Genomic DNA, 27,425 nt, shown 5'->3' on the forward strand with positions numbered 1-27,425 from the left:
TGAATCTTTGTATCTGTTTATATTTTATTTTATATCGAATAAAATATATGTATTATGTTTATAGATTGATTAATAAAAGTTAGATTTTTTATAATTACCTACGAATATTATAGTATAAGAAATATGCATTTGAAAAAATATGCATATATGCACATAAAACGTTGATTTTTTTGTTAAAAAAATGCAGTTTTGAAAAAAATTGCACTTTTTTTTATAAAAATCGCAGATTTTTTTTTTTTTGGAAAAAAAATGCAGTTTTTCTGAAGATAATGTAGTTTTTTGAAAAAAAAAATACAGTTTTTTGGAAAAAAAAATTCAGTTCTTTTGAAATAAAAATACAGTTTTTTTCTAGAAAAAATGCAGTTTTTTTTAAAAAAAAATGCAGTTTGTTTTGAAAAAAAGATGCAGTTTTTTAAAAAAATCAAAATTTATTTTTTTTTTAAAATGAATCCGAAATTTTGAGTTATTTTGTTAATTTTTAGACATTTATGTTAATATATTAAATAACACAAAAAAATTAAACATTAAATGAGATTGGTAAGATAACGATCATGTCCTTAACGAATTACTTTTGATCTAACGCTCCACTTTTAGTTCTCGGGAAACTTTGAGTTCTCAACCGATCTCAACCCTATATAGAGGAATGATCATTTGAGAACTCAAAGTTTCTCGAGAACCCGAGAACCAAACAAGGGTCGTTAGATCAAAATAATAAAATGTTAGGATGCTTTGTGGCACTTTTGTAAATACTTAGGAAAAAAAGACAAGGGGGCATCATAATTAAATAAATTAGGGGCATTTTAATGATAACATAATTACTCGTCTGATCATCGATTAAATCACGTTAGCCCCCTCCCCTCATTGTGTGTGTCTCTCTCTCCCCCCTCCATCCCACCCGCGACCTTCGCACCGCCTCCGAAGATCTTGATCTCATCTCAGTTCCTGTTGAGGCCAGTGAGGCTCCGATCCTTCCAATAAACTATCTCCCGGATGATTTTGATTGGAGAGACAATGGTGCAGTCACCGATGTGAAGAATCAAGTACTCCGATTTAAACAATCAGTCCCAATTCGCATCTCCACCGTATTTCAGACAATCGATTCACATCCAGATTGATCTACGGATCACTCGATCTCAGTCCCGTAATTTTCCCTGATCCATCACTCACACAGTCGATCATGTTGATGATCGATCACAATTACTGTCGATTTCAACAAAAATCATTACATATTTTAAGAAAGGGACAGCTTTGCATATTTCTGGCTTTAAGTACCTGTCGACTACGAAGATTGTTACGACTAATTGATATGCAGTTGTGAATGTACATGTCGACTATGAAGGTATGTAAATAGATAGAAAAGTTGGATTGTTTTTATTTAACAATTAAAAAATAACTATGAATAATTATATGTTATATTTCAAACAAAAATGAAATAACAAGAATTATGGTGTTCAATTTTTTGATTTTCTGTTATATGATTGATGATCCTATAATTCGATTATTAAGTGGAAAATTAGAAGCTTGTAGAAGATGACTCCATTTTGATTGTTGTTATTTGTTATTTTGAATACAAAAATGGACAAATTTTCTGTAAGCTCTAAATTTGAAGAGGTTAAGGCTCTGTTTCTATAAAGAACAGGTAAGAGGAGTATCAATCCTGGATATATTGTTCTGAGTGATGCAGTTTTGTTGACCTATTCTTAATATTTGTATTCTTGATCAGATGTTTAATCTATAATTTGTTTTTGGGCTAGGTTGATTACAGCAAGTAGACCTGGCAATTTCAGACACGAAGACACAAATCTGTGAGAGACACGACATGACACGAATACATCTTAAAATTTGATATACAGCTTATTTCTCATCGTGTAATCGTATCGTGTCAAATTCGTGGCTGACATGTTTTCATGACACGAATACACGAATTGCCAGGTCTAACAGCAAGAAGGCTTGCTTCAAACATATTAACATCCAAACCTGCTATAAGGACATTCCGTAATGATGCATCGACAAAATTAAATAATATTTCATACAATACCGAAATACCCAATTTAACAGAGTAATGTTGAATCCTGATATCTGTCTTTTCCAATTTGTTACAAATAAAAAATAACTATGAATAATTATATGTTATATTTCAAACAAAAATGAAATAACAAGAATTATGGTGTTCAATTTTTTGATTTTATGTTATATGATTGATGAGAGTATTAGTGCTTGAATACAGATCTTGTCTTCAAGAACATTGCTGATGCTTCTATTTCAGTAATTTTAACATCCGGGTAGGTGACCATGTATTCATATTCTATCTAAAATTTTGTTTATCAACACAATTTATTTTATTTTATATTATTACAGTACTCTATCACCAATGAGTTCATTTCAGTTTGAACTTGGGGTTCAGTTTGGAACATCTCTTGAAGCTCCTCATGTTATCAACGTGGAATCACAGGTACCAATAAAGTTTCTTACCTTTTTTTTAGAATCGATCATTTTCAAACGATTTTGTAATCTTTCTTATTTAACTGATGGTTTTACCCTTTATGCTGCAGCTATGGGCGGGTGTGATTCACAGTGGGCCGGGTAATTACCCATTGAATGCCAGTTACAAAACATGTGAGGGCTATGGTTTCCAGGTAAGCTTCAAAACCAAAAATGGAAACATTCTCCCATTTTATTTGGTTTTGAAGTATGATGTGATTGCTTGTTTTTGTTGTGCAGGATGCACTTGGAACATCCCTTGAAAAAATATGCAAAGTTGTCCCTGGTGGGTGTTTGGTGTTCTTCCCGAGTTATAAACTTATGGACAAATTACGCAATCGTTGGTCTTCAAATATGTAGTGATTTTTTTTTGAATAGTTCGTGTGAGATTTTCTGGTTTTAGTCATGATCAAGATGAGTGGGTGAATGTAAGAAAGGGACTTCGTGAGAGGTCAATACCCTTGGTGCCTTCAGAATGTCACAAAGTCAAACTTCGTGAGAGGTCAATACCCCTCGGGACATTTGCTGGTACGGAACGCGTTGGGGACATCTGCCAGCCATCTGGTGATCGCAATGGGGTCCCGAGCCCCATGGTAGTCGGGAGCTCCACAAGCTCTAAACTCCCTGAAAGTCAAGGTGCGCGATCCCATCATGGCTGCTATCTCAGTACGGAACGCGCTCAGCTTCTCATCCAGAAGCTCTAAGATACCCTCCTTGGCCGATCCAAAGATCACAGGAGTCTGGTCTAGTATGCTGTGTGTGACCTCCGAGGAGATGAACTCCCTGGTCTGCTCATCTAACTGCTCGGCTCCAAAGCCTGAGCCCGATCCCTCTCCTGCACCTGAGCTACCCACTGCTGGTCTAGGGCACAAAACCACCATTCTGAAACACATCATAACAGACATCAGAATACTAATAAAACTGGAGGGATCACATACACTACAAGTTCCCTGGTCTTGTCTCAGCCTTCCTTGATTCGAGTACGGATCCTCTGCTTTCAGTAGTACGGGCCCATACTACCTTCCACATATATATGTACTTTCCTCAATAACTTCCTCGACTCCACCAAGTCCCTTCTACTACTACTACTACTGTTAATCTCATGCTAAACTCTTCCTAGGCTTGCCCTAAGGTAATCACCAACCCACTCTCCGCCATCAGCTGCATAAGAAGTCCCCGTTTTCTTTCACTAACTAGCTCGCAAATACTATTACATATTACTCAGACTAGATAATTCTTCGAATGAGAGGTCCTACTCCACAACGGTTGGACTCAGACAAGAGCTGTGAAATAGAGCTAGACTTAACCTTCTGAAATTATTTAGTCCTTGCAATATGCAACGTAACATATTCGTTTACTACTTAGTGAAAGATAACTAAGACTCCTAAAAGCACAAAGCAAGCAGCATTCGAGCATTGAGTACACATAATCAAGCATCTACTACTCTGACTATCATACTGACTAATATGTACTAGCATGCAGTTATCATAAAGTTGAACACATATAACAGGCACATAAGGCATCCTTCCTAGATCCTTAGTCCTAATCTAGCATGTTGTTCTAATAAAGCTGATAATCATAACATAACATAAACTTGTATGGGTAATTTAGGAGTACTTACTTGAGCTCGGCTGATTACATGCACCACATCCTTTCTCTTTTCAAAGTTCTTTTCTATTTTCAAAATCCTATTGAAAAAAATGATTTTCTTTTGAAAATTTCATACCACTTCCTTAGTTTGAGTTCAGACACTCCCGAAAGTGTGCCCAAATCCCTCAAACCAAGGCTCTGATACCAACTTGAAACATCCCAAAAATACTAACCAAAAATTTCGTTTTCAAAATCATTTAACAACATAAATATCATCGCCATAGTGTAAAATCATAAAACATGTATCTCAAAAATCTCATAAGATTTGTCATCATATCACAATCTCATATATAAAATATCAGAGTAAACTCCCAGGCTAAGAAAATTGTGGTGTGTACCATGCTATCATCCCGAGCCCTTTCCCTTGCTAGCTGAAGTACCTGAAACCAAAACTGAAACTGTAAGCACGAAGCTTAGTGAGCTCCCCCAAACTACCGCATACCATACGAATCACGTATAACAAATAACATAACTCTGGGACTACTCCCAACTACATCGGGACGAATCCCGACATCGGCTTGCCCGACATCGGACTCCTGCCCGGCATCAGGCTCACCCCGGCATCCGACCGCATCGGGCATCGGGCTCACCCTGGCATTGGGTTTGCCCTGACATCGGGCTTACCCCGGCACATACACAGCATAACATATATCATAAACACATAACATAATCACATGATCTGCATCGGGCTTGCCCCGACATTGGACCAAAGTCTGGAACATATAATCATAACGTATAAATTAGCATACACCGGGCTTACCCCGAAACATATCATGCATAGCATAATAACTGACCTACATCGGGAATGCCCCAGCATCGGGCTTACCCCGGGACATATTATCACATAGCATGTTAACTAACATACATCGGGCTTACCCCGGAACACATAACACATATCACATATACATGCATGAATCACAAAGACATCAAGCATACTAAACTACTTCTCGGGACCGCCCCGGCATCGGACCGAAGTCCGGAAACATATAAACTGCATCGGGCTCACCCCGTCATACTCTACAACTTAAACGGGCTGGCATTGTGGCCGTGACCCGTTCCTACTGGAAGGAAACTCACCTCGTATGGCTGACTGCTGAAAAACTGGGTGAGGGATTCCTATCTGCTGCTCCGGCGACTCTCCGGCTATAATTCCATAACAACACTTAATCAAAAACTGATAATCCTTCTTAGGGTAAAATGGCCATTTTACCCTTCTGGTCAAAGTCAACGCCAAAGTCAAAGTTAACTCTCAGTTAACCCAACTCGCCGAGTCCCTCTACCAACTTGTCGAGTTCAAACGGTCATAACATCGGGACATCTCGACTCTACTCGTCGAGTCTCTCCTTGGACTCGTTGAGTTCTTTTGCTTCCGAGTCTCACTCATGTACAACTCGCTGAGTCATCTCCTTAACTCAGTGGTTTCACTCATAATCAAAGAAGGGGTTGGGGACATCGATCCGACTCGTCGAGTCCCAAGAACCACTCGACGAGCCCATTGCATGCTCAGATTATACAGTTGATCCTAGGTGATTCCACTGCCTCTAATTCATAGATCTGGACTCCTTAGGCTAGCATAACACGTAAAGTTGCTAACTTTACGTGCATGCATGATGCTATGAAGCTAAATCACCCAAAACAAGTTAGAAATGAAAGTCTAGGGCATAGAATGGGATCTTGGCCAAATAAAGGTGGCAACTTTGGGCTTCTGGAGCTCAAGAGTGCCTAGATCTAAAGTCCTTACAGTCCCAAAAGCTCTCTACCCGAAATTAGCTTGGAAAGGACCCAAAAATGGCAACAAACAAGCTTTCATGAAGATCTAAGTGAAAATAAGCCAAAGTACAAGCTTTATACCTTCAAGGGATCTGAAATGCAACAAAAACTCTGGATCTCCTGCCTCTTCTTGAATCACCAATAAATCTCTTCCTTCTCCTAACTTCAAATCACACAAAAATGGCAAGAAAGGCTTTAGGACACTCAATGGTTGCTAGGGTTTCGAGTATGGACTGTGGAGGTGATGGAGGCTGGGGTGGAGGTCCATAGTGTTGCTTAAATAGGGTGGAAACCCTAAGGATTAGGGTTTCCTCCTGATGGACCTACTCGTCGAGTCCATTCCTGACTCATCGAGTATTCCACTTAAACCCCGCGGTCCAGCTCGCATCTACTCGACGAGTTAGGGCTACCAACTCGTCGAGTAGCTCTTATAAAATGAACATTTAGAGAAATACTTTCGTACCAGGAATGGGGTGTTACATATAATAAAATAATATTTATTAAGATATAAATATAATATAATAAAATTAATATTTATTAATATATATTAATCCAATGAAAAAGAATTAATTCAATAAAGAAAAAATTAAAAAAAGAATTAATTAAAACAATCCTGGTCAGCTCCTCCATTCGTTGCTTTTTACCACCTTGCGTCGTCGTATCATCTCGCTGGAAATCATCGATCATCGACTACAGTCGGCCATTCTCGACGAAAACTACACCAGTCAACTACCCACACAATGTGCAATAAACCCCAGAAAGCATAAAACCTCCAGCCGACCATTCATTATAGATACCGCCATCGATGACGACAATGTTAGATCGAGAGTTTTCAAACACTACAGGTGGTGGCAGGGTTGTAGAACTCGTTATTCGGTACTCGTTCGGCTGACCGTCGAGTAGCGAATACTCAGATTTGGTAATTCATGTAGAAATATTTTTAGTGAAATTATATATGTCAAAATCATCAGTTAAAATCATAAGTTTATTGAAATATATAACAAATTTAGATATATGTGAATACATAAAAATTAAAATACACACGATGTTCTTACTTCGTGAATAATTACTAAAATTATATACATATAATATATATCTATTAGAGACAGCCCGATAGTGGTTTATTGTGACTGAGTGATGGTGATGGTGTTGTCCAAAATATGTTATCTTCCAAATATTTAAAATAAATTAGGAAAAAGCGGGGTGGGTGAGATTTTTTGGTATTTTATTTAAAACAATGAAGAAAGAAATTAAAAGAAAATAAAAAAAATTAAAAAATATTATTTATTATAAATAAAAATAATAAATTTAAATTAATAATCCGATGAAAAGAATTAACGCAATAAAAAAATTAAAAAAACTAATTAAATGAAATTAATAATCCAATAAAGTAACACTTACTAATAGATAAATATTATATGTTAAAAATAATATTTATTATTATATAATAATTCAATAAAAAAGAATTAATGCAATCAAGAAGAAATTCAAAAAAATTAATTAAAAAAATTAATAATCAAATAAAGTAATATTTATTAATTATATAAATATAATATATTAAAAATAATATTTATTAATATATAATAATCCAATAAAAAAAATAATACAATAAGAAAAAAAGATTTAAAAAGAAAGTAACTAAAAGAACTAATATACAATAATTCAATAAAATGAAAAAGAAAAATTACATAATTGGTCCTGTAGTTTGGTAAAAAGATAAAACTGCAGAAATGGTCCTAGGGGTAAATTTATCATTTGCCAAAACTTAACAATCATGCTGTTAAACTTAACAAGGTAAGGACCAAAATCACGATAAACCACCAAATAGGGACATTTTTTTGCTAATAAACCTTTTTTTGGACCTTACCCACAGAAATTGACAAACCACATTGACCATTTTGTCAATTCTTAATCCCTTCAATGTTTTGACACGACACTACCGACACGACACGTTTGTCAAGTTTACCTGTGCTAAGATGACGTTTTTAAGTAGAACTTCTAAACTATGAAGTTGCTCAAGATCCACTTCAGTCCACATGACCAATGCCAAACTATGACGTGTAATTGTGTATTTTAATTTTTTTTGTTGTAGTTTTGGTTGATCGTAATTAAATAGAAACTGTATGAAAATTAGATGTACATTGGATGTACAATGAATAACCATAAGTATATAAACACCATACGGATGAAATTTTGATATGGTGTGACATCTCGATTTTCTTAAAAAGACCGACAATTATAAACTCCCAAGATCTTAAAAGTTTCAACCAAAATTGACAAACATATATTTGCTTCAAACAACCAAGGAATTATAAAAGGTTAACAAGATGCACACAAGAATAAATGTTCAATCACAATCGGTTTGTTGATTATCTATCAAGAAGGTGACACTAATCTTTCATAAGAATCAAACATTGTATAATCATCATGTGAAACCATGGTGTTTATTGCTTATCTAACATTCAAGAGAGTGACAATAATCTTATATATAAATCAAGCATCTATTTAATAATCATGTGGAACCAAAAATATTAGAAAAAAGATACTACCAAAATGCAGTTAAGTGATTAAGCAAGGAGCTATATAAAAAAAGCAATGCATCCAAAAGATGAATGAGAACATTTTGAACTAGCAATAAGAATCACAAATGAGATTATAGGAAGATACAAAACTCTGAACACACACTATCATTAATTTCATACTTGTTATAACCAAAAAAGAAAGATAAAAAAGAACATTAACATCAAATTGTTCCAGAAAATAACTAATTGAAGATTTAACTTGACAACTCACAGTGTATCGATCACCTAGACAGAAGTATGAATGACAAAACAAGATTCAGATCATTAACATGGAAGATCAAAGATCAAAGCTCAAACTCCTCATCTCGCAGAGCCATCTCAGCTGCTTCTTCATCCTCATCATCAAGAACAAAGTACTCGTTTTTCTCAACTGGCCTGAACATGTAAAACATCACCATATAGAACACAAGACTGGCTATTTCCTCAGCTGCATTTGATACCCATTGGTACTTATAAGCTGCAATGGTCTTCAGTGCAAAAACAACAATCCTTGTGAAGTACAAGTATCCAATAACCACTATGTAGAATTGTCTAAATAAAGTCAACTTTGCCAAATTCCTAGCAGCTTTTCCATCGGTTTTAGATGTTTCCCTCAAAGATCTAATCGACCAAACAATGGGGAAGATGATAGCACAGCAACATATGATGTCTACTAGTAAGAACACTTGGTTCCATGTAACCCAATCTTTAATGAAAGGTCCGGTTTCTCCTATCACTATAGAAGCTACATTAGCCAAAACCTGAAGTGGGATCACAATCATCAGAACCTTCTTTTCCTTTTCTTGCAAGAATGGTTTCAAGAAAGACCATCCGGTTCCAATCAACACGATCACAGTGAACAAAAGCACAACCCTGATGAACTGGAATATATAGAACAATACATCCCATCCGTGAGGAGTACCTGTGACCTTGACATAATGTTTATCTTCTGCAGCGCAGATCAAGTTAAGTGCTTTCATAACAAGCAACCCACCCATCAGCAAATGAATCCTGTGAAAAGATCGCTGGTTTTTGAAGCATATGGAGATCCAAAACCCTAGAAAACATAGATAAATCAAGGAGAAAATGAAGTAAAGAGACGGGAGCTGTGTTAGACCGGCTGATAAATAGTCTTTGGTGGTGCCATCATCGGTGTTGTAGAGCTCAGTGCGGACGTCCATAGTGACGATGGATTGGGGGTTGCAATTGGCGAAGAACAGTGAGTACTCATTGGGATATGTAACAGGGTAGGATTTGTTGAATGAAGACTGAGGAGGAGGTGAGAGATCTCGGAAAGTAAAGAGGAGTGAAATGAATTTGGAATCCACAACACAGAAATTAGGGTTCTGTTGAAGTTCGAGGAGGACTTGGATTAGCGATTCTTCCGATAGAAGGAAGAAACCGAGACGTGAGGGATCAGGTTGTGCCAAGGTGGAGGTGACCGAAACGGAGGAGATCGCGACGGAGACGTAACCTGTGTGTGTGAATCCGAACTTCTCAAAGAGGATCATAGGTCGGTTGTCGGATCGGATCTTCAGAGATTTGATCTCCGCCGTAGTTGGTGCAGTGGATATGAAGACGAGGAGGAAAACGGCTATGAGAATTTTTCCTAAAATCCTCATTTTGGATTCACCGGTGGTGGGTATCGGCGGAGGAAGGCGGTGGTCCAAAAAAAGGAGTTAACAAGAAATGATGTGGGGCGACTGCTTAGGCTGAAATACAGAGAGTAATGAGATGGTAGGCCGAATATGTGAGCCGTTCATTACAATGTACTCAAAGCTGATCCCAAATGTCAACCGTTGGATTAAAAGGTTTCCAGCTTGGACGATGATCTGGTCATCGATGTATTTGGATCGGATCTATACCGGTTGGTAGTTAGTTGCGGTTTCATATCACATTCTTTTCCCTTATTATATCAAGTCTTTTAAATATTTCATATAGAAAAAAATAGGGAAATATTCTATAAAATGTTAATATTTTAGATTAGCTTACCGTATAATCTTAATATTATTTTTTGAACAGAAAAATCATGGTTATCTAATTTTATATGATAATTTGTCATTTTCCGTTATAAAAAAAATAAGGACTATTTCGTTAATTTAGGCAAATATAAAATAATGGGGACTTTTATGTTCAAAAAATAAAAGTTGAGATTAAACCGTAAACTGACCCAAAATATTAAAACTTTGGGCGTGTTTGGCACGGAGCTTTTAGAAGCGTTTGGGAGCTTCTAGCTTTTAGCTTTTGACAAAACGTTCTAGCTTAAACAAAAAGCTTCGTTTGACAGTACGATCGTTTAGCTTTTAGTTTAAACAAAACGCTACAATTCTAAAAGCTACTTCATGTAGCGTTTAACAAAACGCTACCGAGCTTTTTAAATCAATTTCCATAATTACCTTTAAAAATATATTTATATATTTATTTCTTTTTAATCAATTGTCCTTTTATGTAATTTTATATATTTCAAAAACTTTCAGCTACTTTTGCCAAACATTCATATAACAAATAAAAGCTACAGCTTCCCTCTACCAGCTACCTGCTACACGCTACCAACTAACCGCTACCCGCTTCCAGCTAACAGCTACTTTTGCCAAACACGCCGTTTATCAGAGATTTCCCAAAAAAGTATATAAAAGTCACTAAAGTTTTGTGAAAACCCGGGTCAACCATTGTATATTATTTCGATCTATAAAAATCATTATATTGGCGAAAAAGTTCGATGCCACTACTTTGACCTATTGGTGCCGTTTTACAAGTTTGCGGGTTTTTTATTTGGGAAAATTACAAAAAAGTTCTTACATAATTGTCTCATAATCGATTTAGTCATTATAGTTTTTTTATTCAGTTAACTCTCAAAAACCGGTAATCGTATTCAATTTGACCTTTTTACCCGGTCAACAGGTCATCCAACTTTTAAAAAGTACACTTTTGTCCCAAATTTTAAATTTTTTAACAAATTTGGTCAAAATTTACACTTTTGGCCCAGATTTTAAACTTTATTACAAATTTGGTCCCAAATTTATCTTTTTTGCCCAAATTTCAGAATTTGTTATGAATTCATACTAATTTTAGTTTTTTTTAAGCATTTTTTCTCAAAAAAGAATTTTGAATATATTTTTTCTTTATAAAATCAATTTTATACAAAAAAACATATTTTCACATAAAAACTCTTATATTTTCTATATAAAAACTATTTTTTAAAAACTTTTCTGTATATGAAATACATATTTATAAAAATAGGTATTTATTAAGTACATAAATATATACAAATCCATTTTTATAAAAAAATTATATACAAACCCGTATTTTACAAGAAAAAATATATACAGACATCTGTTTTATTATAAATAGGTGTTTGTATATATTTTTTTATAAATATGTATACAAATATATTTATAATAAAATAGGTGTTTGTATAGATTTTTTTTTGTAAAATATGTGTTTGTATACATTTTTTATAAAAACAAATTTGTATATATTTATGTACTTAATAAATAGCTATTTTTAAAAATAGGTATTTCGTATACAAAAAGTTTTTTAAAAAAAACTTTTTATATAGAAAATATAAGATTTTTTATGTGAAAATATGTTTTTTTTTGTATCAATATGATTTTTTTAAAAGAAAAAACATATTCGAAATTTTTTTGAGAAAAAAAGTTATAAAAAAAACTAAATTTAGGATGAATTCATAACAAAATTCTAAAATCTATGCCAAAAGGGTAAATTTTGACCAAATTTGTAATAAAAATTAAAATTTGAGCAAAAAGTGTAAATTTAGGACTAAATTTGATGAGTTAAAAACTCTTTTAAGATCGACAAGATTCTTAACAAATAAAACAGAAAGTAAACCAAAGAACAAACACACAATGAATCAAACGAATGTCGAATGATTAAAACAACAACACCTCAGAAGAGCTCGATAAAGAACTTCTACTGTAGAGGCGTGCTAGGGTTACAGTATTGTTAAAGAAAATATTCAAGAAGCCTCTCTAATGTGATGCATGCATGCACCATAAATACTAAACCCTAAAAACAAATACACGGTTGGACAGGCCCAATCCGTGAATACATTGGACTAAACTAAAGAAGCCCAATGGCGCAACCCATAGACTCAACAATCTCCCCCTTTGCGCCAATGAGGCGAGAGATCACTTCGGTTGAGTAATGGTGGTTTTCTTCACAGTCTTGAACAACTTCGGTATGATGGCAAGAAGAGTTTGACGAAAGTTAATATACCACCGAAGCATATCTGAAAACATCTTCTTATCAACTTCACTGTTCTGATTGCACCTGTATATGATATCAAGAATATGCTCCAAGTAAGAAGTGGAGAACAGGTGTTTGTCAACAAGAGCGAGCAGGCATTTTTGACCTTCGCCCCTGGTGAACATGACTGTATGAAACTGTGGGTTGATTTTTCCCTTCATCATCACGTTGATGTCGCTTGCCTTCCCAATTGGCTTGATAGTGGGCTTCTTCTTTAAGGCAGAGGCGATCTCCTGATCCATCTTCACGACTTCAAGAATATAACACACCAGCATTCGCTTGATGTGATCGATGATAGGCTCATACTCTTGTTGATTGGTCAACAAAATATTGATCAGGAGAATCCAGTCATGAGGATTCAAATTTGGCATATCAGCTAGGGAGATCATATAAACCAAACTGTCTAAGCCTCGGGTCACTTTGAATTTGATATTGATAAACTTCCCTACCAAAGTGGGTTTCAACACCTTGATTGTTCTGTTTACTCCAAGTCAGGTATTGCGGTTGAGAGAACGCAAGATAGTATTCGATCAGGTCTCGATCAACCTTCAGGTCAGGAGAGGGGATGGCAACTGTTGACTCGAAACAATGAAAGATGAACGTCTTGCGGGTGATTGTCATATCAAATTGAGAATCCTTGGAATTCTCAAGATCGAATGAAAGGACCGGTTCGAGCCAATGTGTGCTTGGAGATTCAATTAGCTCCTTCAGAAGTTTTTCCATCGTCCACAGAGGGAACATAGATTTCCTTCGTTCTAATGCATCGTTCGCTTCTTTTTTTTCTCTCCCTTTCAACTTGTTCATTTGCTTTACGAAGCTTTTCCTCAAGCTCTCGATCAGTTCGCTTGATTTTGAGGTCTTCGATTTCGGAAGCTTTTTCTTCTGTTTCAGCCACATCTTCGATTTCAACCTCATCATCATCACCAATTTGCTTCTTTCGTTTGTCCTTCATACTGCCCGAAGCTTCATTACCCTTCGGTTCAGTAGTGACTTTTGGTTGGGTGATGGGTTTGCTTTTTGGAGGTTGTTGTGGTTGACCCTGGCTGACATCTTCTCCCCCTTGTTTCGGAGGGACAACGGTCTCCGGAACTCCTTCAATCCTGCTTAGAATGTCTAGAGCAGGTCTCAACTTCTCAGCCAAGTGGCGTCGAACCGAGATAGTAAGGACCGAGTCATGTGCATCCAGAAGATGTTAAAGAATGGAATGCACATCACCAAAACTGCTTTTGATGACTGATCGCTCAGACTTAAGTTCATCAATTGCTTTGGTCGCCATCTTGAGCTTCAAGTTCTGAGTTTTAAGCTGAGCAGTTTGACGATCCAGCTCATCCATTATCTTGTTTTCCACGGCTAGTTCGGCTTCGAGTTGAGTAAGACGAGCATCAACAGATGTGTGAAGCTCGGTGTTGGCAGACTGGATAGCTTGGTGTGCCTCCTCAAAGTGTTGCTTTCAGCTTGAAGCGAGCTGGTAAGATCATCAACAGAAGCATTCACCATTTGAGCATTCTTCTGAGCTGCAGCCTGAAGAGAATCAAGAAAAACTTGAGCATCAGAAATTAGTTTTTCGACTTTTGCGGTCGCTTGCTTGCAATCTTTGGTAGATTCTTCAACTGCAATAGAAGCTTTCTGGCATGAGGAAGTGGAAGCATCTATAGCTTTAACAGCATTAGAAATGGAAGTGTCATGCTCCTTGACAAAGGTTGCCAACAGAGCCTTGATTGCGGCTTCAGAGTATGCCCCACTTGTAGTAGAAGAGGAAGAAGAAAGAAATTGGTCAAGCTTGTCATTCAGATCCTTTAAATGCCTCTTTGTGACAAGAGCGTCATCATCAACATCACTCTGAACTCGATATGGGCTAAAATAGACGGAATAAAATTCCATTTCTGCTACGCCAAGAACAGTGTCAGAGTCGTGTGAGGGAGGTGGGGATAGAGGTTTTGAGGTAATTGGGGGTTCAGATTCGAAAGTAGTAGTAGTTGTGGTAACTTCGGTGAATAAAGGGGTGGGAATTGGAATTGAGGTTGTAGTTGAAGATGAGATGGGAGGTGGGCACATAGCAATGGTAATAGGAACCGATTGTGTAGGAGAAGGAGGAGGTGAGTTTCGGTTACCTTCATGAGCTGGTGAGGGTGGAGGCGAATTACCTCGAAGCGAACTCTCGTGTTGAGAAACGTCATCGTCACTAGACTCTGGCTCGGGGTGTGGGTCAGATGGAACATAGTCAGAATCACTTGAAGAAGGAGCCTTCGGCTTGTGTGCCTTCTTCTTGGTCTTGCGTTTCTTTGGAGCAGAAGGAGCTGCTTGTTCAGACTTTCGCTTCTTCGAAGTAGAAACTTTAGAGGATTGACCTTCCTTCTCCCATTTTCTTTCAGGCGTCTTCCCTCATTTAGCTGGTTTATCCGATGCATCTAGCGAGCTTTGCATTTCGGGAGTGAGCTGCCTTGATCCTGAAGGAGGTAGCTTCTTGTACTCCTTCATCAATTTGCTTTCATTGGAAACACACTTGTATATGGATTCCGAAACCGAACCAATAAACATAAACTTCGATGGATCAGAAACTATTATCTTCATCGTGTGGAAGGTAGCAATAGACGACATCAATGAGTATGCCATTGTTGGAACTTGAAGCTTCTCCATCGCCCATTGAGTAACAAGAGTCCAAAAACTAGCACAAGAGATTTCAGAGTAGCGTGAAGTAGAACTAAGACTTTGAACCAGTTGAGACCATAAGATTGATGGGTTTTGAGCATTACAACATTCCTATGGTGTACATGCAAACCCTAAAGCTTTGGATCTAGTTTGTCTAATGAACATGCAATAATCATCCAAATCCATAAAACCTAGATCTAGCATGTGATAATCGATATTAACATAAGAATAGGGTTTAGATCTTACCTTTGATTGTTATGTAGTAATAACAATCTATACCTTCTTGTAATTGGCTTCTGAAAGCTTAGTGTCACAAGTGTCACACCTCTAATGGAGTCACAAACACCATAAGCAATAAGGATGAAGAAGGAGGAGAGAGAAGACACCAAAAATGTCTAGAAACCCTAAGGAATCATTTAGTTACGTTTTTGGTGCCCTAGGGGTGCTTAAATATGTGAGGCTATTAGGGTTTTGAACTAGGAAACCCTAATATGACTGCTTAGGCCCTAAGCAGCCCATGAACTCCTCCTTTAGAGGCTTTGGACGAATTCTAATGGGTTTCCCCATAGATTTCGTCCACTCCATCCTCTATGGAGTCCATTAGCCCAATATCCAACTATCACACAATTGACAGTTCTAGTCCCCTTTATTTAATTAATGTCTTTTAGCCACAAAATTAATTATTATTAATTCTTGACTAATATTAATTAAACAATATGATTTCTCTTTTAATATATTATTCATATAATATATTAATAAATCATAATTAATCTCTTTCTCCATAAATCATCCTATCAAGTTGCTTTGGTGAAGGCAACCCAAAAGGACCATGCTCGCAATCGGGTCAAGTACATACCAAAATAGTTATGGGCTTAGACACTAATCCAACAGTCTCCCACTTGGATAAGTCTAATAACTATTCTACGTATGACTTCAGATCCTGATCAGCAATCGTAGCTTTCAAAAGCCGTTGTCAACTCTGATCTTATCAGATACGCGTCCTTTAGATAAGGGATCATATATTCCTCCATTCTATATATCGTATAGACGTGAGACATGGATTGAAATCATTCTCTCAGTCTATGTATTGTTTCCCGATTTCCGATTTACGACGACTGACTAATTGAACAAATCAAATTAGTCCTGGCCCGGCCGAGCACTTTCCTTTGTCATCACTAAATCATCGAGGGGCCCACAGATATCGCTTTTATCCTACTCTGGGTAAAAGGAACGGATAAACTTCGACTCAATGCTCACTTGTACTTACTCACCGAATCACACACAACAATATGTTTTATAACACCAAGTTACTGGTGCGTTTACATATTATCAATGTGCAACCGAATCGCAAGATACAACTCACACATCTCAGTTTCAAGAATATAAGATATTATCGTCTCACCAATCACTCGTGATAAAATCCATGAAGCGATCCAAGTGAGCATGGGTTTAATCCAATGCTCAAATCATATTCGTAAGCACTCATGAACGTTGCAGCAAACCTTTGCTATGTCTAATACACTTTAGACAGTCTACAACCAATTCATGATAATCTTCTTTCATACCTACTTCCAAAGTATGAGCGACTGTGGAACGTTCGAATAATCTTATTATTCAGGAAGTCAAAACATGCAAAGTGAAACACAATAATAATTGAATCCAATATGGTCCCAAACTTTTGAGTATAAATAAAACTCCTTTTATTTAGTCACCATATTGATTACACATTATTCATTGTATAATGTTTCAAGTAATCAACTTATTACTTGAATTATAACAACAGTTGTCCCATGCACCAAGCATGCACACTATGTTTACCTATGGTCCTTACCTTGTGAAATAGATCTTATTGAGAACTTTTTCAACAAAACTCATTTCACAATTCCTAATCCTTATCAATTAGTGTAAGATTACAAAATTCTCGCCACTACTAGAAATGTTAGATTCTTACACTTTATGCAACGATCCTTTCATAATGTCACGGCACAAAAGTCACCAAGACTCGGCCAATGAAATTACAAAATGCTCTATTGGAGATTGTTACAAGACAATTCCATAGATATGAAGTCTCACATTCAAAGTACATTCCTTTGAACATCCTTCTTGCATAAAAGTTTCTAATCTAGTCATAAACTCTTAACGTCCAACTCCCAATATGGAAACATTTCCATATTTTCCATATGACAACTCATTTTAAATAGAATCTTATCTATTCATAATAATGTCAATATGGTCCATCCATGACTATACTTCTAACTGTCCACAAGTGACCAATCCTTGGCGAACCTCAGATTATCATTGACAATTGTTTAACTAATTCAGTCAAATCCGATTTTAGTCCTCTTTCCCTCTTAATTCCCTAGGCATTTGGAAAATTTTAGAACGGTCGAATATTACAGCATATGCAATCGATCCTATACCCGAAGTGTATGAGATACGATTCATAATGAGAAACGTGATACTTTACAAGTTTCTTGCTATAATATTGTCATAATATTTCTATTTGACGTGTTCTCAAAATTCGAACTATGAAGAGGGATGTCGTAATCATAATCGAACTTTGAGAATGCAAATAATAAATATATCATTGACTAAATTCAATTAAAATTTCTCTATCTAAGCTTTTATATTGGAAACGAAGTATAACATTCTCTCCCTTAATTATAGCAAAAACAACTTTTCAACCCCTGCAACTTTGCAAATTGAAACTTTTTTTTCTATAATTGATATTGCTAACTTGCAATAATAATCATGATGATTATATCCATACCAGCATAACATTTATGCTCCCACTAGCTTTGACACGTATTCAGAAAACAGTTGGACTTCTAAAAGACAATACTTATTGACTTTCCAAAGTTCATATTTCCAATACGATGTGCTTCGATAAGCCTTTATCTAAGCTTCTCAAATTCACACACCTTTCCTTAGACAGCTCACATGTGTGTCTAAACTAACTCGGAACTTATATTACTAAGTCCCAAATGTTCAGACCAATTGCCAAATCTCACAATTCGAACTATGAAGAGGGATGTCGTAATCATAATCGAATTTGAGAATGCAATTTACATAATCGTTATCTCCTTAAAATCTCTCTTAGTGAAAGCGTTTCCTCACAATCATTTTCATGAAGGAGATAAACCTTATGACACTTAGATTTTATGGTGCATGTGTTCCTATCCATGCAAATTTTTCATAAGCATAATCGTAAGATAATGTTTGTGACAAATTCAAACTCTTATGGACATAACCTGTTCATTCTTAATTTCTTGCCATCAAGGGTCCCACCATTGCTTCCAAGTTATTTAGCAGCTCACCTATGTCAGTCAATGTACTTTCATTGATCAAGGTGTTTGCCCTTATGCATTCAATTGAGAACTCGTAGAACTCATATGCATAATCACTCAACCGGATTGGCACAGAAATAAATTTTTGTCAACACGATAGGTTACAATCCTCAAGTCGTGTGCTAGTGCTTAATAGGTTTACTTCTTGATTTGTTCTTGAAACTTTTCAAGATCTTTAGACTCCCACCGACCTCTTGACATATAAGATTCTCTTATCAAGAAACATTTCTTGATAAAACAAATATTCAAGAGTCAGTGTGTGTCTTTATCAAGACAAACCTACACACAATTTGGTACTAGTTGGTCTTTGTCTTATCCAAGACATCACAACTTACCAAAATGTGCTTGTGTAAGAACATTCCTACTTAAGATTATGTCACTCAATTCACAATCTTGGAGTATGACTCTAAGAATTGATTTTGGTACGAAGTACGATTCATCTTATTGACTTAACCATTTTAACAATTCCCATTCCCCTTCTTATCCATACTAATACACCAAGATGTTCTTAGAGGATGAATTATAATATGGTTCTTATAATCTTTAAGACGATCATAAACATGATACAAAAGTACTCTCCCTTCTTCTTAGATTGGAGAAACTTTTATCTTTGATTCTTCTTATTCGTTCTGCCATTCATTGAAACTTTTCAATGATTCAGAATTACACTTAATCTTGTAAACATAATCATATTTACTAGACTTTTAGTAAATCATGACGAATAATCTTATTTTTTATTTATGGTGGACTTAACCAGTGCACAACATTGTGAACTCGATCTCCTAGTCCTTCACTTGACTCTTTGTCAAGGAATTGGCCTTAAAATTTCTAAGTACCAAGATTTCCATACATCACATGATTTAAATCATATGATTCCAAGCTTCTGTCCAATTGAAACTTGGGCGATGGGAATCTTTCCTTACTTATAAAATCACAACGCTACCATAAATAACATACCTAAGAATCACATTCACTTAATATTGCTTATAATAGAAACACACAGACATCAATTATCACAATTGCCATTGCAAGGAAATATAAATAAGATAAAATCAAAATTTATTTTATTGCGGAAAAATATATCCTTACAATGCAAACGAAAACTATGCTATTACGCATTCCTAAGCAATCTATCATAACTCTAAGCAACAGCTCAAAAATCCGATCATTGAATCCATGCGATCGTAATCTATTTCTTCGCGATCAGACTCTGCTCGCTCCTTCCTTTAAGCATCCTTCCTTTTCTTCGATCCTTCAAAACATCAAAATGTAATCTTATCACATCATGTATTGAGAATCTCCAAATAGGAACTTAATGGAGTTAGATAGTGGATTTTACCTGAAGCAGAGTCATACATCTTGACTCTCCCATCTCTTAGATCTCTCAGGTAGTCAGGGCAGCTTCGTAACCAATGCCCCTTCTTTTCGCAGTAGAAACATATGGACTCTCTGGAATGGCACACGGGACTATCTCAAACTCAGCCTTTCTCTTGCATAGAGAAAACTTTTCTGGACTTCCAATGTTACCATTGCCCATAGAAGGTTGGGACATTGATTTATCAGACAAATTTGCTCGACCAGTGCGCCAAATCATTTCTGATTCAGCAGCAATAAGCAAATAAGTCAAATCAATAAGGGTCATGTCATGGTCCATCATATAGTACTCTCTAACAAACTTACCATATGATTCGGGAAGTGACTGAAGAACCAAGTCAACAACCAACTTTCTTGAGACATCGACACCCAACAATCCCAATATATCAATATGTAACCTTTTATCCAAGACATGAGTGTTGGGTTTTGAGCATTCTAACACTCCTAAGTGTACATGCAACCCTAAATACCTTGGATCTATGTTTTCTCTATTATACATGCAAATATGAATATTCCAAGGTATTACCCTATCTAGCATACAATCCTTGATACTTGGGTAATATAACAAGTTAGAATACATACCTTTTAATGAAGCTTGAAGTCTTGAACTTTAAGAGCTTACCCCCAATAGTGTGGAAGCCTCAAGTGGAATCACAAATCACCAAAACACCTTGGAAGACTTTAGAGAATATGGATACTTGGCTCACACTTATGAAATTGGTTATTGCCCTCTTTAGTGTATCCACACTAGCCACTAGCCAAATTTCATGAACCATAAGACCCTTTATATAGTGTGGAGGATTAGGGTTAAACCCTAATACCCATGACCTTTCATTTCCTAGGATCCATGGGTTAAAGCTCCATGGACTATCCATGAAGACTTAGCCCAACCTAAATGAACTTGGCCCACTACACATATATATCTAAGAGTCCATATTTAATTAGTTCCTTTTGATCACTTAATTAATTATAAATTAATTCTTGATCAATACTAATTAAATAATATGATTATATATTAATATATTAGAACTTATAATATATTAATATAAATCATAAATATATTATTCTCAAAAGACTATCCATATAAATTGTGCCGGTGAAGTGCAACCCAAATGGACCAGGCTGGGTCAGGTCAAGTACATACCAAATATAGTTATGGACTTAGACATTAATCCAACAGTCTCCCACTTGGATAAGTCTAAAACTATTATTGAGTATGACTTCAAAAACCAACTGGCAATCGTAGCTCTTAAAGCCGCTGTCGAACTCTGATCTTGTCAACGAACTCTGACCTTTCTCAATGACTTGTCCATTAGATAAGGGATCATATATTCCTCCATTCTAGATATCATATGGACTGAGACATGGATTATAATCATTCTCTCTGTCCATTTGTTGTTTCCCGATTTCCCATTTATGATGACTGACTGATTGAACAAATCAAATCAGTCATGGCTTGGCCAAGCACTCACATGTGTCATCATTAAATCATCGAGGGGCCCACAGATATCACTTTTATCCCGAAGGTAAAAGGAATGGATAAACTTCGACTCATATGGCTTGTTCTACTACTTGTTCAATCATACACAAAGGCACGTTTTATAACATCGAGTTACCAATGCGGTTTCGTGCAATCAATGTACAACCAACTCATAGTAACAACTCATATCTCTAGGTTTGAAGAATATAAGATATTATCGTCTCATGATCACTTGTGATAAAACCCATGAAGTGATTCAAATGAGCGCGGGTTGAATCCAATACTCATAACTTATGAGCGCTCATGAGTGTTGTAGCACAACTTTGTCCACCAACTTGGACCTCTACAAGCCAACCCATGATAGTCTTGATTCATATCTACTTCCAACATATGACCGACTGTGGATGGTTTGAATAACTTAGTCATTCCGGAAGAATAACCTAGTTATTATGGAAGTCAAAATATGCAAAGTGAAACACAAGAATAAATGAATCAAATATGGTATCAAACCCTATGAATATAAATAGACCACTTTTATTTATCACCATACTGATTACTCATTATTCATTGTTTCGGTTCTATCAACTTTATACCTGAATTAAAAACACTAGTTGTCCCATGCTCCAGGCATGTACACTATGTTTTTCTAAACAATAGCTTTGCCATACACCAAGTATGCACTCTATGTTTATCTATGATCCTTTTCTTTGTGAACTAGATCAATTGAACATAATTTCAATGATTCTCTTTTCACACTCCCAACTCCTTATCGAAAAATGTAAGAGTTCCAAATTCTTATCATTTACTGAAATCTGTTTAGATTTTAAACTTGTATGCACTGACCCTCTTGTAATGAATATGTACAAGGTCATAAAGACTTGTCAACAATCATTACAGGTCATTCCAATGAAGATCAACTCCATGGAAACTAATTCAAACAACATTGCTTTGAATATGCTTCTTGCATTAAGTTTTCTAATCTTACACAGATAACTTCCACCTATGGAGACAACTCCATATTCCCATTTTGACTACTACTTCTGAACAAGAGTTGCCTCTTTTCAGACTATGTCAATATGGTCCTCTAGAATAACACTATACTTCCAACTGTCCCTGAGCAACCAATCTTTGGTAAACCTTAGATTGTCCTCGACAATTGCTTAATCACTTTAGTCATATCCAATTCTAGACATTTTCCTCCTTAATGCTCCAAGGCATTTGGAAAATTCAGAAATAATAAATATTATAGCACATGTAATCGATCTTGTACCCAAAGTAAATGGGACACGATTCATGATGTCTCACAAAAAGACATGATTCTAGACTAGTCTTTTGCTACAATATTTTTTGTTTGCCATGTTCTCAAAATTGACTATGAAGAGGGATGCCGTAATCATAATCAAATTTTGAGAACGCAATATATAGAATTTCCTTAAGTTGAACCAATCCAACATGAAATTCATATATATATTCTTGACTAAAGATGATTAAAATATTTATCTAATCCTTTTAGAATTTAAATGAAGTATAATATCCTATCCCTTAATTATAGCAAAACAACTTTTTCAACCCCTGCAACCTCATGAATTGAAACTTTTGTTTTTTATAATTAACATTGCTAACATGCAACAATAACAATAATTATCATGCTCCCACTAACATGATGATTATTAGCATAACACTTATGCTCCCACTAGCTTTGACATGTACTCAGAAATCAGCTGGACTTCTAGAAATCAATACTTTATTGACTTTCTTACCAAAGTTCAGATTTCTGATACGAGATGCTTTGATAAAACTTTATCAAAATCATACACCTTTCCTTAGATAGCATGCATGTGTGTCTAAACAATTTCAGAACTATGAAAAGGGATGTTGTAATCATAGTCTCAATTGTTTAGACCTTTTGCCATCTGCTTCAAATCTACTTGGTGGAAGTGTTTCCTCACCATCATTTTCATGAATCGGAGAGAAACCTTATGACCCTTAGATTTTATGGTGTATGTGTTCTTATCCATGTGAATCGTCAAAACCATAGTCACAAGACAAGGATAATGACAAATCCAAACTCATATGGACTGAACTTATGCAATCTTAACTTCTTGCCACCTGGCAGTACAGGGCCTGCCATTGCTTCCAAGTTGTTATGAAACCAATTGAGAACTTTCAGAACTCCTATGCAAAGCCAACTTTAACTGGAATGGGCACAGAATATGTCAACATGATAGGTTATAAACCTCAAGTCGTGTGCTAGTGAAGAACCTCAGGTTTTATTCTTGATTAGTTCTTGAAATTCTTTTTAGGATCTTTAAGACTCCCACTATCCTCTTGACATATAAGACTATCTTGCCAAATATTCAAGAGATAGTGCGGATTCTTTATCAAGACAAACACTTCACACAATTGGCCTTAGTTGGTCTTTGTTTTATCCAAAACATCATAACTTACCAATTTCAAATGTACAAGAGTAGGACACTTTTACTCTTACATTTGACAAGTGTTTTAAACCTTTCTTTAAGATATGTCACTCAAGTTACAATCTTGGAGTATGACTCTAAGAATTGTTTTGGAACGAAGTATGACTCATCTTCCTGATCTAACCATTTCAACAATTCATGACTCCTCTTCTTAGTCATAAGAATGCACTAAGATGACCTTTAGAGGACTAATTGTGATATGATTTCTAAATCATTAAGATGATCACAAACATGATACTAAAGTACTCTCCCATCTTTTCAGATTTGAGAAACTTTTATCTTTCTGCCTAATTTGATTCTTCCTATTCGTTCTGCCATACATTGAGACTTTTCCAATGTTTCAGAATTATACTTAAACTTGTAAGTATAACCATATTTACTAAACTTTAGTAAATCAAACAGTCTTAACGAGCTTTGTGGTGGACATGACCAGTACACAAGAATGTGTACTCGATCCCTTTAGTCCTTCACTTGACTCACACATCCATGTGAACAAGTAATTAGTCTTGATTTTCCAATGCTTGAAAGTTCTCATTCATCATACTATTCAACTTGCATGATTCCAAGTTTCGGTCCAATTGAAACTTGGGTGATGAAGAACTTTCCTGATTTGGTAAATTTAGACACTACCACAAATGAAAGAATCAAATCCATTTTCCAATATTGCTGTCAGTGGAATCATATAAGCAACAATTTTCCACAAATGCCATTGTAAGGATACTTCAAATAAATAAAATTAAACAATTTTCTTTTATTTTAAAACTTTGCGGAAAAACTTATCCTTACAATCCACATGGAAAATTGTTGTTATCTATTCCTTAGCAATATATCATAACTTCTTAAGCAACTGCTCAAAATTCTGATGCGATCGAAATCCACCTTCGCGATCAGAATCAGCATATACTCCTTTAAGATTTCTCTCTATTCTTTGATTCTTAAAACATCAACATGTGACCCAGTCACATCATGTAATGAGGATCTCAGAATAGAACTTAACAGAGTTAGATAATGGGCTCTACCTGATGTAGAGTCAAACTTATTGACTTTAACATCCTTAGGTAAATTTGGCAGCTTTGCAATCAACGCCCCTTCCTTTGGCAAAATAAACATATGGACCCTTTGGTAATAGGACTATCTCAGACTTAGCCTTTCTCTTTACCATTTGGTCAACCGGGTTGACTATGGCCAATCCCTTTCCATTGGGAAGAGAATGCTTTTTCTGGATTTCCAGTGTCACCATTGTCACTGTCCATAAAGTTTTTGGGAAATTGATCTTCTAATCAAATTTGCTTTACTATCGTTCCAAATCATTGTTGATTCAGCAGCACCAAGCAAATAGATATGATCATTAAGGTTCATGTCATAGTCTGTTTCATAGTAGTCCCAAAGGAACTCACTATGTGACTTATAAAGTGATTGAACATCCAACTTTCTCAAGACTTTGACACCCAACTCTCCCGGCTTGTCAATATGTGACTTCATCTCTAAGATGTAATCACACATAGACCTTGCTTGTCATTAGGGCTTGAGTGACCTTGAACTTGTGGGTTAGGGAGAATAATTGGAGGAGGTGGAGGAAGAGAAGTATGACTTCCATGAGCCAAACTCGGGAAGTCATATTCATTAGGAAAGCTTGGTTTGGGAAGATCATTGTTGTCTAAACCAGACATCAACAATGGGAGAAATTCACGTAAAGTTGATTTAAGTCCTTAATATAACACCCAATATTATATATTAAGGCTAGGACCCAACAAACTATTTTATAACTTGGAAGAGGGATGCCGTAATCCAAGCTATAAAATATTTGAAGGTAGGTGAATGACGATTCACCAATTTCCACCAAGATAAACGAAATGTATTATTAGGTTTTAATTGGTTTTGAAACTCCTAGATTCTTTTGAGATTCATTGAACTTTTCAATGGCATGTTTCAATCTCGAGTGTGCCCTTCAGGTTTTGTGACTGGGATGCCGAGGATCACAAAACAAGGTGTGAAGTAACCATGCAAATATACTTGGTACCCTTAATATTTACCCCTCAATCGATGTGCTGGTTAACCACACACGCTCCAACGATAGTATGATAAACATTAAGTTACCCTTTTCCTACCTTGTTAAGTCCAGGTTAGTGTGCCGGTTAACCATACACGCTCCACTAACAGCTTAAACAAAGTGAAAAGTGTAATTTCATGGATTAGCACCTTATTCACATTTTCCTAAGTAACTAAGATTGGGAATTTATAAGTGTTTAGTTACTTAGTATTTATCATTATACTTATAATGAAGGGAGAATTATAGTCCTTGTCCTACCCGTTCGGCTAACGACCCTCCACCGGTCAAGGAAGCGGTGGGTGAGAGTGGACACCCATTAAACTGCCATTTTATAGGCAGTAACCTTATACCCCCCTTATAGACCGGCTTCGTGAATGAGGCCTACTAATGGTAAGACGACTTTACTCTTATACATATATATAAATATTATTAACTTATAATATTATAAAGTATAAGGGTTGAATTTTAACTTTTAAAATTCTAAGGGCTTAACTTGGAATTAAAGTATTCATAAGTGAAAACTTTACAAATTCCAAAACTTGAGGGCAAGTTTTTGAAACTATTCAAACATTTTCATTTCATAACTTATGAGTTTAATGGTTCATTAAAATGAAGACTCTTCATTTTTTATGTAACCTCTTATTCTTTAATAACACTTTTAAAGAAGTGACTCTTAAACATCTATAACTTGAGGACAAGTTATGGAGTCATAATACTATTTAATGAAAAAGACTCTTCATCTTTTTTTATGTAACCTATGGCACTTTTATGAGTTTTAAGATTCATAAATGTGACATTTTATGTAACTTGAGGACAAGTTACAAAAACACATTTTATGAACTACCTCTAGATTAATTAGGATTGAAAACAAATAAAACACAATTTTTTTTTTTTTCATTAATCTAAACTAAGTCATAAATCAAGGAAACATAAACACTTTTGGTAATCCATAACTTATGGAGTTAAATGCTTGTTTTATGATGAAACTTTTCATGTTCCATAACTTAAGAATAAGTTATGGAATTCTTTAAAACATTAACACCAAATTTTGTAACTCCATAAAAACTTTGAATCAATTTTTTTTTTAAAACCTTTTTTTTCAACTTTGAAAATCAAACATTTGCATGAATATAACAGAAAACAACCCATAGCTCTGATACCACTGTTGGGTTTTGAGCATTCTAACACTCCTAAGTGTACATGCAACCCTAAATACCTTGGATCTATGTTTTCTCTATTATACATGCAAATATGAATATTCCAAGGTATTACCCTATCTAGCATACAATCCTTGATACTTGGGTAATATAACAAGTTAGA

At 35.6% G+C, this 27,425-nt stretch overlaps 1 protein-coding gene across 1 annotated transcript; it reads right to left on the minus strand.

Annotated features, from left to right (window-relative positions):
• Positions 1 to 8,522: 8,522 nt before the first annotated feature.
• LOC145119851 (protein CANDIDATE G-PROTEIN COUPLED RECEPTOR 7-like) lies at positions 8,523 to 10,207 on the minus strand. Its single transcript, XM_079055615.1, has one exon. It carries the CDS (start codon positions 10,082 to 10,084, stop codon positions 8,768 to 8,770), a length of 1,317 nt encoding a protein of 438 aa, XP_078911741.1. The 5' UTR covers positions 10,085 to 10,207; the 3' UTR covers positions 8,523 to 8,767.
• Between the last annotated feature and the right edge of the window lie 17,218 nt (positions 10,208 to 27,425).

The sequence above is a fragment of the Lactuca virosa genome, chromosome 6 (genome assembly GCF_052849685.1).
Source record: "Lactuca virosa cultivar CGN04683 chromosome 6, Lactuca_virosa_CGN04683_v6, whole genome shotgun sequence".
Classification (NCBI taxonomy): domain Eukaryota; kingdom Viridiplantae; phylum Streptophyta; class Magnoliopsida; order Asterales; family Asteraceae; genus Lactuca; species Lactuca virosa.